We start from the raw sequence: 13,073 nt of genomic DNA, 5'->3' as shown, positions 1-13,073 counted from the left end.
AGTGGAATATTTTGGATTAGGAAAAATTTCCATTTCACATAAATAAAATACCCCTAGTTATAGTTAAACAACAATTGTCGATATGAAACGAGACGTTATTGTTAAAGTTTCAGCTTAGGCAAAAGAATCTGAGTGAGGTCTACGTCTACAGTTTACAGAACCACAAGTAAATTATTACGGCTTAGGTCCACAACGGGGATCACCATAGACCAGGGGTGGCCATTACATACTAGAGGATCTTGTGCGGTTCTCTAAATTAAGGTTCACACAATCATATACTTGTTGAAAAATACTAACCTCAGTGGTGTACCTATAGTGGTTAGCGCGGTGGACTTCGGATCTGGAGGTTGGTAGTGTGTCAACTTATTCTCTATTCAAATATGAATAACATAGATACCTACGAACTATATATAATAACTACGCCCTCTGCTCTGAACGAGCAACCAGTGCGTGAAGATCAGAAAACACGCTTACGTAACTTGGAATCTTGAAAATATTTTACGCATATAATTACTCAAGATGATTTATTTTCTATATTCTATCGTCACCCAACAAGCAATATCGTTTATCCATCTTTCTCTCGTCGCGACAAATTTCAAGATCAGAGCTCATTTGTGTGAGAAAATGTGAAAAAAAATCCCCCAAAAACCAGTTTTTTTTGGTTTTTTTGGTTCTTTGGTTTTCTGGACAAAATTTGCACCAACATTTTCGTGTTCCTGGTAAAAAGACCTTTAATTTGATATATAGGTCGACCAGGTTTGGATAAGTCCTTCTATGGGGACAGACAGACAGAGTGACAGACGACACCGAAGCGAATACAATAGTTCGTTCCTTTTACCTTTTATTATTAGTAATAATAAAAGAAGGACGGACTAAAAATGAATGTTTGTGTGTGTTTGTTCGAACTTTATGCCTGGCCAAACCGCTCATCTGATTGCTATGAAACTTTGTGAACTTATTGCTTGCACTCTCCTGAAGGTTATAGGCTATTTTCCGGTTCGTTTTTGTGAAGATACGCCGAGCAAGACCACTAAATGGATGAGTGACATGAACGGCCATGCCTTAAGGATTTGCTAGGCTAGTAGTTAATACAAAGTAGATATATGTGAATAGGTAAGACTATACCTACCTACTCGTATAATAGGTGTAAAATTAAGGATTTGCTAGGCTAGTAGTTAATACAAAGTAGATATATGTGAATAGGTAAGACTATACCTACCTACTCGTATAATAGGTGTAAATTATAAAGAGGTAAAGACAATAAATCTTATTTAAAAATATTATAGTACCTAAGTAGGTAATAATCTACTCAATATGTACATTGTACATAATCTACAAAGGTAAGTAGGTACAGAGCTTATCAAGTCGGATTATTTCAATCCCGAAGTGGTAAGCCCGGACCAAAGAAGCAGTGGGGAGCGATACAGATAGAAATCTGTGATTCACACGGAGAACATTTTTTTTTTTTTATGAACGCCTGACAACCAGAGTAAGTATGCAATATGCAATAGATAAAGTACAAACGTAGGTAGAACTTCCATCATAATTCGTGACCTATTTCACAGAAGATACCTGCTAATTAAGAAATAAGACGAGAAAAAGACATCATTACTCTGAAACATTTTTTTTTTTTTATGAACGCCTGACAACCAGAGTAAGTATGCAATATGCAATAGATAAAGTACAAACGTAGGTAGAACTTCCATCATAATTCGTGACCTATTTCACAGAAGATACCTGCTAATTAAGAAATAAGACGAGAAAAAGACATCATTACTCTGAGAGAGAGAGAGAAGAGGTGAGTCATTAATGACAAGATTGTCGCAAAGGATTTCCCACTTGCGGTGTAGACAGAAACGATGTAGAAGAGAGAGAGAGAGAGAGAGGAGTAGGTAATAAACAAAACGCTTATTCATTTAACCCCCTCTCTTCCTTCTGATACTTATCTATCTCTCACCTCCTCTCTATCTAACTCCCAACCCCCCCTCTAAATAAATTTCTATAGAGCTTTAATTTTGAACCACAGTTAAAACTGCATTCAGAACACACCTCAAGTAAGAATCTCCCATAAGTACCGAATGAAAAAGGGAACCACCAACTTGTCAAGTATAATTTAACTTACCCTATTCATAGTCTTCACATCCCGAGGTACTGGTACTTCACCAAATATCCTGTTGCTTAAAATGGCCATTCTCTTGGCATAGTTGGTTGTCAACTGGATAAGTTCAGAGTATTTTTGAAAACCAGACATGGCGATGGATGTATTGAAAGATTTTGCACAAGAGGGATCTTATCCTAATCGTATCCTTTGAAATTAAATCATAACCACTTTACCAGGGACTTGTAATCTTGTTACTACCAACTATTGTGATTACGATCGAGTCCAGACTCCAGATTCTCCAGAATTTTCAGATTTGCCAAACTTTCTCAACTTTTCCCGAAAAATTTTCAAGTTTCAAAAAATTCTAGAATTCAAATATTTACCGCCTTCTTTGATGTGATCATGTGATTTTGATTGAGAGACAGTGTTGTCATATGTAGCTTCCACATGCTGTGCATTATTTATGCACATGTCAAGTGTAGCCATATTTTTTTATGTGCCTATTATTTCTTTTTGGACTAGTTTGGTCTGACATTACGTCCAAACTAGTCCAAAGCATGTCCAAAAAGAAATTTCCTATCGTGACTCAAAAAAAACACATAATTGACCGAACGAAGTGAAGGTCTATGTTTTCGACCGTTTTGCATTTGGTTTAGATGTCTATCTGTCTGTATGTACCAAATTTCATTAAAATATTTTGATGAAATTTGGTACACATCTTCATCAAATCAAGGCACGTCGTTGATTGAAATTTGGGGCCCCAAAGTTGAACGGGGCCCCCGTTACGATCTTTCAAAACTTTACGATCCCCCAGTACAGTTGCCACGCATATCAATATTACGAGTATCTACATATTCAATTATTCATATGCGTGGGAAGTCAACCCCTGGCAATCTATTGTTCTGTTTCAAAGGTTCAAAATGAACCAAAGGTAAATCTTTTGTTTCGTTTAAAAGGTTCAAAATCAAAAATTCTTTATTTTTATTTTTTAGACTGATTAACAGGTTTTGTAATAGTGTGTCACCTCTTTTTTATTAGACAGAGGTACCTAACATAAGACGTGTAGATAGTTTTATTTCTGTTTTGATACATAATATTTTATTATCTATTACGTAGGGTTACCCATTCATACGTAGGATTACCCAGAAGACATTTTTTCAAAGCAGGACATTTTTCTCAATCCTAAATTTGTCCAAAGTTCAAATAGGTACCAAGTTATAGTTAAACAACAATTGTCGATATGAAACGAGACGTTATTGTTAAAGTTTCAGCTTAGGCAAAAGAATCTGAGTGAGGTCTACACGCGTATTTTATTTTGTGGCAACGTTGGAAAAAAGTGAAAATTTTTCCATTTCGTCCATTTTTTGTATTTTATTATTCACTTCCCCTCCTTTTCTTTTGGATATTTTTGGATTTGAGTGAAAAATTTTTCACCTCTGTTGGAAGAGAAAAAAACTTGTATCATTTTGTCGCCATCTTTTTTTTCCAACAAATCCACTTTTTTTTCATTATTAGCATTTGAACGGGACTGTCTAATTTACCGACCTGAGGAAATCACTCCTCCTGGGCTTACGGTGAAGAAATTTTTACCGGCCAAAACGGTTTTGGATAGCTCTTGGAAAGCACAACAATCCTGTGAAAACCGTTTGTCTTTATCACAAACCGTTTTCCGGAAAACTCCGGAAAACCCTTTTTACGTCTACAGTTTACAGAACCACAAGTAAATTATTACGGCTTAGGTCCACAACGGGGATCACCATAGACCAGGGGTGGCCATTACATACTAGAGGATCTTGTGCGGTTCTCTAAATTAAGGTTCACACAATCATATACTTGTTGAAAAATACTAACCTCAGTGGTGTACCTATAGTGGTTAGCGCGGTGGACTTCGGATCTGGAGGTTGGTGGTTCGTAAAAACCTTCTACGAATGTTTTTGTGCTGTACGGGTCGGGTCTAAGTCAATTAAGTCATACAATTTTGCGTATTAAGCAGGGAACGACATTTGTGACAAGCATTTGTGCTTAACACAATTAAAATTCCTTACTTGTTGAAAAATTTCTCTGAAGATCAGAATTCCATGAGACTGAATTCTGAAGATTGTAGGCCAAAAATTTCGCCTGCGGCGTTGCTCGCCCCGGATTTGGTTTATGGGATTGCGGCTCCCGAAAGTCACTCCAAATTATTTAAACACGGAGTAGACCAGCTTGCAAACTCCGTGAGTGAGCTCAAACTCCGGAGTTTCCTCTTGTCAGAAACCGGGCCTTAGTCTTTAAACAGGGAGGGTACCAGCCCGAAATTTCCCTCTGTTTAAAGAAATCAAATTGAAGACAAAACCAAATATCAGCCCAAAGCAATCAAGCAGCGTAAGGCTGATTGAGAGGCTGACGAAAAACGCCGACCCCGCCTGGACACGGGAAAAGGTGAAGAAGAATTTTATTTTTACTTTCACGCGGAATCGAATGGTGAAACTTTTAGAACTGTCCGACTTAATGTAATAGAAAGTCGTGTGATGTTCACACCAGATTTTTATTGTGCATAATGCATAATTATTCTTTTAAAATTGGTTTGGCAACACTTTCCCCTCTTCTCCCCTCCACTCCATTCTTTTTCAATTTATTTTTTTTTTAATAGGTATTTTTAATCCGTGTTTCGTTTCGTCGTGAGTGATAAAAGTATTAATATTAATTGATAATTAATTAAACCGTTTTAATTTTAAGGTGTTTAATTAAATATGTGTTGTTTTATTTAGAATTTAATATAATTGAAAACTTTTTTATAACATTGAACGTTTGAGAAAATTGTACTTCCAACAAAAAATAGGATCTTGTGTTGCAAATGGAAATCTCTCTTGGACCAAGCATCAACGACCATTTCCCAGGTATGTGGAAATCAGTTCGTTATTTCACTTTATACCTAGGTAGGTATTGTATGTTTGGACATAATCAAACCACATAAATCTAGTCTAAACAGAATTCCATATTGTTTGAATTCATTCCCTCACTGCTGGGGGTCATGTGTAATGTGTATCTTACGTTTGTATCGCAATGTTCATACCATGCCATAGGAGTATAGGAGAGAATATCTAACCTACTCCTTGCAGATTTTTTTTTCTTCCTTTTTTGAGACTAGGCCTTTGGACATAATCAAACCACATAAATCTAGTCTAAACAGAATTCCATATTGTTTGAATTCATTCCCTCACTGCTGGGGGTCATGTGTATCTTACGTTTGTATCGCAATGTTCATACCATGTCATAGGAGAGAATACCTAACCTACTCCTTGCAGATTTTTTTTCTTCCCTTTTTGAGACTAGGCTAGTACCTACTCCTTGAGTAATTATTCAGAAGCCACAACAATGAACAATAAAGCTCCTTTTTTCAGTTAAACCTAACCCCTTATAAAACGGGTCACTGATCATTTGTTAAAGCTCCTTTTTGTAGCAATTTTTCATTGTGGCTTCTAAGACACAAATATATTTTACTTATTACATTTACCCATATTTTTCATGATGAAATACTTATGTTTTATTTTGTCTGGCTTTCCTCTGTAGGCAACAACAATACCGGTACATTCTAGAATATCAGGGTTTTCTTTTACAATGTCCTTTTCTTTTATGAGCTGGAGTTTCAATGACAATTATGTTTTATTTTGTCTGGCTTTCCTCTGTAGGCAACAACAATACCGGTACATTCTAGAATATCAGGGTTTTCTTTTACAATGTCCTCTTCTTTTATGAGCTGGAGTTTCAATGACACATTAACGTGAACTTTGTCTCCTTTCTGAGATGTTCTTCCCATACTTGAAGCTCTTAGAATTCTCCATACAAAATAGCCTGATTTTGGAGTTAAATTATTTAATCTCTCAGCATACTGGTTTGATGCTTGTGCTACAATTTCTTTGTTTAATTGTTTTGATATATGCTTATCATCAATTATTCCTGGACAGATGTAATTCTTCACTTGATATGGACCTTTTTTGTACTGTCTGACAACAGTAATATTTGTACATTTCAAATATTTCAAAGGATATGATTGACTTTTTTGGTTGTTTGCTTGTTTCTTAAGGAGCACATCCATAGACCATGTTCCTTCATCTGGTGTCTTGATGCTGTACACTTTGTCCACAACATATTTCTCTTTTCCTGAATATTTCCCCAGACTTATGAAGCGAGCAAAGTAGTCTTCTGGTCTGTCTGGTATAGTTTTTACAATGGCATCTTTTTTATTCACATGTTTTCCCAATCCAAAAAGATTCATCAAGTTAAAACCTTGAACTGGCATCAGGAGCACAAAAACAACCACTAGTATTGAACTCATTGTAAACATGTTCATGTTAGTTCCTTGGCCTTTAATTCAAAAAATTAATATGATCTTTCAGCTGTCAGGGAAGTAGCTACTTACACTGAATATAATGATTTGTCTCTGTGAACAAAATGTTCATAATGACTCATGATAATTATCTTTCCTTGCCACTCTTATCAGTTTTGACCATTCTATCTTAATGTAAACTGTTATCTCTCTAGGTTCATAGGTATTTTATTACCCCCATTAAGTCTTTTTCCCTATCATATGGGTTTACAACATTAGTCCCCACATCTACAGGTTCATGTTGAAGTGTTTGTACACTCATGATCAGTTTCGTGAGGGCATGATAACATTATTAATAAATAATACATAATCATATGCAGGCAATACCCTTTTACCCATGTTGTTTTCATGTTGTGTGTTTCAGGTTTCAAATGAAGATCATCATGTGAGGAGTGAGTTCATGCAGAATTAGAATTTTCAATTAAACAATTTTTTTTTTCCTGTAGGAATTGGAAATCCACCACCACTATAAGAAAAAAAATATATTAATTTATCAATTAAGACATTTAACTACCGGCATTCATTTGTAAAATTTGTAGCCACTACCAAATGTTAGCCCAAAGCAATCACCCTAGTTAGGGCTGATTGAGAAGCTGACGAAGAGCACCAACCCTGTCTGTACATGGGAAAAGGTGGAGATTCTTGGCTAAATATGAGCAAGAAAGTATTTGTCTGTGTTCATAATTAACTATTAAATAAATTTCTATAGAGCTTTAATTTTGAACCACAGTTAAAACTGCATTCAGAACACACCTCAAGTAAGAATCTCCCATAAGTACCGAATGAAAAAGGGAACCACCAACTTGTCAAGTATAATTTAACTTACCCTATTCATAGTCTTCACATCCCGAGGTACTGGTACTTCACCAAATATCCTGTTGCTTAAAATGGCCATTCTCTTGGCATAGTTGGTTGTCAACTGGATAAGTTCAGAGTATTTTTGAAAACCAGACATGGCGATGGATGTATTGAAAGATTTTGCACAAGAGGGATCTTATCCTAATCGTATCCTTTGAAATTAAATCATAACCACTTTACCAGGGACTTGTAATCTTGTTACTACCAACTATTGTGATTACGATCGAGTCCAGAATTTTCAGATTTGCCAAACTTTCTCAACTTTTCCCGAAAAATTTTCAAGTTTCAAAAAATTCTAGAATTCAAATATTTACCGCCTTCTTTGATGTGATCATGTGATTTTGATTGAGAGACAGTGTTGTCATATGTAGCTTCCACATGCTGTGCATTATTTATGCACATGTCAAGTGTAGCCATATTTTTTTATGTGCCTATTTCTTTTTGGACTAGTTTGGACTGACATATTACGTCCAAACTAGTCCAAAGCATGTCCAAAAAGAAATTTCCTATCGTGACTCAAAAAAAACACATAATTGACCGAACGAAGTGAAGGTCTATGTTTTAACTCGACCGTTTTGCATTTGGTTTAGATGTCTATCTGTCTGTATGTTCCGCTGTACCAAATAAAGAGACAGTGTTGTCATATGTAGCTTCCACATGCTGTGCATTATTTATGCACATGTCAAGTGTAGCCATATTTTTTTATGTGCCTATTATTTCTTTTTGGACTAGTTTGGTCTGACATTACGTCCAAACTAGTCCAAAGCATGTCCAAAAAGAAATTTCCTATCGTGACTCAAAAAAAGTCACATAATTGACCGAACGAAGTGAAGGTCTATGTTTTCGACCGTTTTGCATTTGGTTTAGATGTCTATCTGTCTGTATGTACCAAATTTCATTAAAATATTTTGATGAAATTTGGTACACATCTTCATCAAATCAAGGCACGTCGTTGATTGAAATTTGGGGCCCCAAAGTTGAACGGGGCCCCCGTTACGATCTTTCAAAACTTTACGATCCCCCAGTACAGTTGCCACGCATATCAATATTACGAGTATCTACATATTCAATTATTCATATGCGTGGGAAGTCAACCCCTGGACATAATGTCATATGCACCTACATCTTACGTCCTTTTGATTCTCCTCTCTGCTTCCTCTTATCTTTTTCTTTCACTGTATCTAATCTGGTGTACGAGTAGGTAAAGTACATAGTACACATAATGTCATATGCACCTACATCTTACGTCCTTTTGATTCTCCTCTCTGCTTCCTCTTATCTTTTTCTTTCACTGTATCTAAGTAATCTGGTGTACGAGTAGGTAAAGTACATCTTGAAGGGTTTTCGCTTGCCATGCAGAGGGTCCCAAGTTCGAATCCTACCATAAAATTTGCAAATATTTCAACTGGTCACTTTCTTTTGTTCTCGTGTTGACCCAGAACCTAAATGGGAAGTATTGTGTCTCTTCTCTCTTATCGTCCATCTGATGAGGGACATCATAGGTACTACGGGATGGGGCATTGAGTACTTATCAAAGTAAATATTCATCTTCATGACAATCGTGACCTACCCCCCTGATCTCCCCATCCATGACCCCACAGTCTCCCATCATATCTCCATCCATGATCCCATAGTCTCCACACCACTGATTATATTAATTGTCCGTCAGGCGGTCTGAACGTGATTGGTCTGAAACTTTTCCCTTCCCGCCATCTTTCTGGCACATCGCGGTCCGTCAGGCGGTCTGAGCGTGAGTGGCGAGTACAACACATTCATAGCTCTTCAATATTAATATAACTTTTCCTAATCCTTCAAACAGACAAGACGCCCAAAGGTGGGATCTTAACATCGTTATCATACTGTTTGTACAATGAGACGAATATTGTGTGAGAGTAATTTTAGAACAAACATACAAACAATAACATCCACCCAACCATTTTCACTATTATCTATTTTCAGAGAAAGGTTCAGTTCATAGTACCGTGGATGTATGCAGAGTTAATAATCATCATTATAATACCTAGCATCATCACAGTGTGTTGTATGATCAATCGCTATCAACAGAATGCACTGGGCATCACCTATGTTATACCGATATGTGTACATGGTAAGTATCATCTATCTACAATTCTACATAGGACTAGTAGAGTTTGCCCCGAGATTCGCTACGTATACCGATATGTGTACATGGTAAGTATCATCTATCTACAATTCTACATAGGACTAGTAGAGTTTGCCCCGAGATTCGCTACGAAAAATATTTTCGGGAATCAAACTCTGAACCATGGAATGTAATCCTGACAGAGTTATCTGGAATTAATGGATCGTTTGAAATTTTAACAAGGTCTTAATTCTTATATTTTAGGGGATTTATTTCTCGTTTGTTCTCTGTTTATTATAATTTTCCCCAAACAATTCGAAAGAACAATGTATTGCAACAAAAAACATTTGGTGTTGATAATACCCTTTTTTCCAATGAGTGGTCACTTTTTACAAGAATACAAAAGTAAGTGTAACAATATAGCTAGAATGTCGTACTAACATTTAACCCATGTACTGATTCGTTGTTTCAGTGTTCTGTGTTTTCACTTGGATCGTTGTGTACAGTTACTACACCAAGCTACGTCACTGTTTATCAAGCTACAACACATACCACAAGACAGAGCATTCTGACGTCACGTCCAATACCTCCAACAAAACTTTGATACAGATATTCGATATTTAATCCCCTCTTTGATAAAATAATCACCAGAGAATCTTAGCACAATAAATACTCGAAAAAGAAAAATGTATTCACTTGACTAGGATATTGGACAAAAGTCAAGTGAAAACATTTTTCTTCTTATCTTAGTATTAAGTAGAACTAGAGAATTGATTTTTTTCCTCCTTTAAGTTTTTGTTTGTTGTATATTTCAAGCCTAGCTTAGCCTAGCCCTGTTAATAACCACCACCTCATTGACATTAAGCAACATTATAAATAGGTACACTATGTATTTGATAGGTTGACAACTTGTGTTAGGACTCTAGGACACCATATGCTGCTGGCTATTTTAGGATGCACTAAGCCTTGTAAAAGGAAAATTGAACTCCACCAGGTAAAGGACTCTCTCAAAAAATAAAATGCTTTTAAGGTTTCTCATATTTTTGAACCAGCTTTCTCTTCTTAGCTTACTTAGATGAATGATAATAACAGATGAAATCTACACAATCTTATTGTTATGATACTAGATTTAAGTCATTAAAATGTATTTTTACAATATTATTTATTCATTATTTAAATAGATGTATTTTTATTACTTATCATCTTATTAAAATAATTCTGCTCTGCCTTAATTTTAGACATTGCTAGATCACAATATTAAACTCTGTGTTTTTTGTTCCCTATACAGTCCAGGGGAGAGTAACCAAGGTACAAGGTATGCTATAGTAAACTTTTCTTTGGGAACAATCAATGCCAATTTTTGTTGTCCAAATATTTTCAACAATTCAATCTCATTACAATACTATACTGTCTACTTTATTTGGAGAACATCCAAGCTACACAAAACAATCATATGTAAACTACTTACAATTTTAGAAATGGACAAAGTGTAGATGAAAAAACTAACCAAAAATTGATAGCATGTCTAGATGAGACTCTTGGATTTCTTCTCTCCACCTTTGTTCATTTTCTTTATTTTTCCACGCAGTGCTCTAAGACGTCTCATTTCTTCCGTGAAGTCTGCATGTTCATCACGGTATAGACCATAATCTCGTAAACTCCTCATGAGCAATCCAGTTTCAATGTGTCTTGGATAATATCTGATAATGGCTGGATCTTTGTAACCAGGGAGAACAGAAAATCTTTTTACAACCTGAAATAAAATCCAAGCTTTAAGGTACCTACCTACATTTTAATAAACCACCTTAGTCTGGCTGGGGGACTTTAAACAGGGAGTATACCAGCCTGAATTTCCCTTGCTAAAGAAATAGCAAAGTTCGAGTGCAAAGGGCATTCATTTGTAAAATTTGTAGCCACTACCAAATGTTAGCCCAAAGCAATCACCCTAGTTAGGGCTGATTGAGAAGCTGACGAAGAGCACCAACCCTGTCTGTACATGGGAAAAGGTGGAGATTCTTGGCTAAATATGAGTAAGAAAGTATTTGTCTGTGTTCATAATTAACTATTAAATAAATTTCTATAGAGCTTTAATTTTGAACCACAGTTAAAACTGCATTCAGAACACACCTCAAGTAAGAATCTCCCATAAGTACCTAATGAAAAAGGGAACCACCAACTTGTCAAGTATAATTTAACTTACCCTATTCATAGTCTTTACATCCCGAGGTACTGGTACTTCACCAAATATCCTGTTGCTTAGGATGGCCATTCTCTTGGCATAGTTGGTTGTCAACTGGATAAGTTCAGAGTATTTTTGAAAACCAGACATGGCGATGGATGTATTGAAAGATTTTGCACAAGAGGGATCTTATCCTAATCGTATCCTTTTTAACTACCATGAATTGACATTCTTTGTTGAAGCTCTTTTTGATAACACAGAAATTTACTGAAAGATAATTTAATTACCTATTTACATTAAAAAGAAAACCTTGAAATCTTTGAATGTAAACATTGAAAGTTTTGTAATAGGTACATAGCTAATACTCATACATATTACCTAGAAAAATTAAATTCTCAAGTACACACTTTTTTAAAGTTATCTTCTTTATACTGTTGACGATGACTGGGTAATCCCATAATGTCAACAGTATAAGAAGGATTCTTTAATTAGGCTGTTTAGACTGCAAGAGTAAAGGGACTTTTCAGTCCTATGTTGGCAGTATAAACTAGGTACAATATTCTATTTGTTTCACTAGGACCTAAAACTATTTTAACTGTGTTTAGTGTGAAATTATGTTGAGTTAATTGTTCTATTGAATGTGTACCTACATAAACCATGGAGACTTTGAACTCTGAACATGACAAGCCGCTGTCTAATGAACAGCAAGTGATGAAAACCAGTGACACACGCCGCCCAGGCCCCCGCAGACAAAGCACCGCCCCCACCTCAGAACTCAAGCCACCAGCACGGCGCTACTCGAGGCGGAAACATGAGGAAACAATAGAGTGTATAGCAACTCTGAACATGACAAGCCGCTGTCTAATGAACAGCAAGTGATGAAAACCAGTGACACACGCCGCCCAGGCCCCCGCAGACAAAGCACTGCCCCCACCTCAGAACTCAAGCCACCAGCACGGCGCTACTCGAGGCGGAAACATGAGGAAACAATAGAGTGTATAGCGTAGACCCGCGCCTACACTTAGCTATCTAGCACCTTGTACCTACTTTAGTATTCCTAGGAACCTATTACATAGGTATTCTATTTGCACTTTGCATTCTTCTCATTATTCTGAGCCGTTTATTGTACAATCTTCCTTATCACCTATCTCACGGTGTTTGAAGGATTGGGGTTTGAAACCCTCTTGGACACCCTTTAGAAACAATATCAGCTGTTCTCCTTCCATGTCCTTGAAGTTTTGCAGTCGAATGTGGATGATTGAGAACTTGAAGAAACAATTTTTTCCTCAATGGATTTACGAGAGGAAGATATTTTTGTTGTGTTTAGCATTGAGTACTTTTCCTAATCCTTCAAACAGACAAGACGCCCAAAGGTGGGATCTTAACATCGTTATCGTACTGTTTGTACAATGAGACGTTTTTTTTCCTCTTCTGAAGGAGGTAGCTCATTTAAGATGTCTATCAA

General features: G+C 36.3%; 2 protein-coding genes and 1 long non-coding RNA gene across 5 annotated transcripts; 1 reads left to right on the top strand and 2 right to left on the bottom strand.

Moving 5' to 3' along the window:
- Positions 1–4,551: 4,551 nt before the first annotated feature.
- Positions 4,552–12,343, top strand: LOC113469363. The gene is made up of 3 exons (XR_003392808.1): positions 4,552–4,980; positions 6,835–6,862; positions 12,186–12,343. It is a non-coding gene; the product is annotated as an uncharacterized LOC113469363 (long non-coding RNA).
- Positions 5,295–6,549, bottom strand: LOC103513879. Of its 3 annotated transcripts, none has more exons than XM_008478728.3 (2): positions 5,744–6,549; positions 5,295–5,624 (listed from the first exon to the last, which is right to left on the bottom strand). In XM_008478728.3, the coding sequence occupies exons 1-2, from the start codon at positions 6,432–6,434 to the stop codon at positions 5,581–5,583; spliced, it is 735 nt and encodes a 244-aa protein (XP_008476950.1). In that variant the 5' UTR covers positions 6,435–6,549; the 3' UTR covers positions 5,295–5,580. The 3 variants fall into 3 exon arrangements, with proteins under 3 accessions (XP_008476950.1, XP_008476951.1, XP_026682783.1); XM_008478729.3 differs by having other exon boundaries at positions 5,295–5,703; positions 5,823–6,549; XM_026826982.1 differs by having other exon boundaries at positions 5,295–5,739; positions 5,859–6,549.
- Positions 10,804–11,812, bottom strand: LOC103513880 (28S ribosomal protein S33, mitochondrial). The gene is made up of 2 exons (XM_008478731.2): positions 11,630–11,812; positions 10,804–11,182 (listed from the first exon to the last, which is right to left on the bottom strand). The coding sequence occupies exons 1-2, from the start codon at positions 11,756–11,758 to the stop codon at positions 10,955–10,957; spliced, it is 357 nt and encodes a 118-aa protein (XP_008476953.1). The 5' UTR covers positions 11,759–11,812; the 3' UTR covers positions 10,804–10,954.
- Positions 12,344–13,073: the final 730 nt, after the last annotated feature.

The sequence above is a fragment of the Diaphorina citri genome, unplaced genomic scaffold, assembly GCF_000475195.1.
Source record: "Diaphorina citri unplaced genomic scaffold, Diaci psyllid genome assembly version 1.1 scaffold1041, whole genome shotgun sequence".
NCBI classification, from domain to species: Eukaryota; Metazoa; Arthropoda; class Insecta; order Hemiptera; family Psyllidae; genus Diaphorina; species Diaphorina citri.
This window is presented reverse-complemented; position numbering and strand designations above follow the sequence as displayed.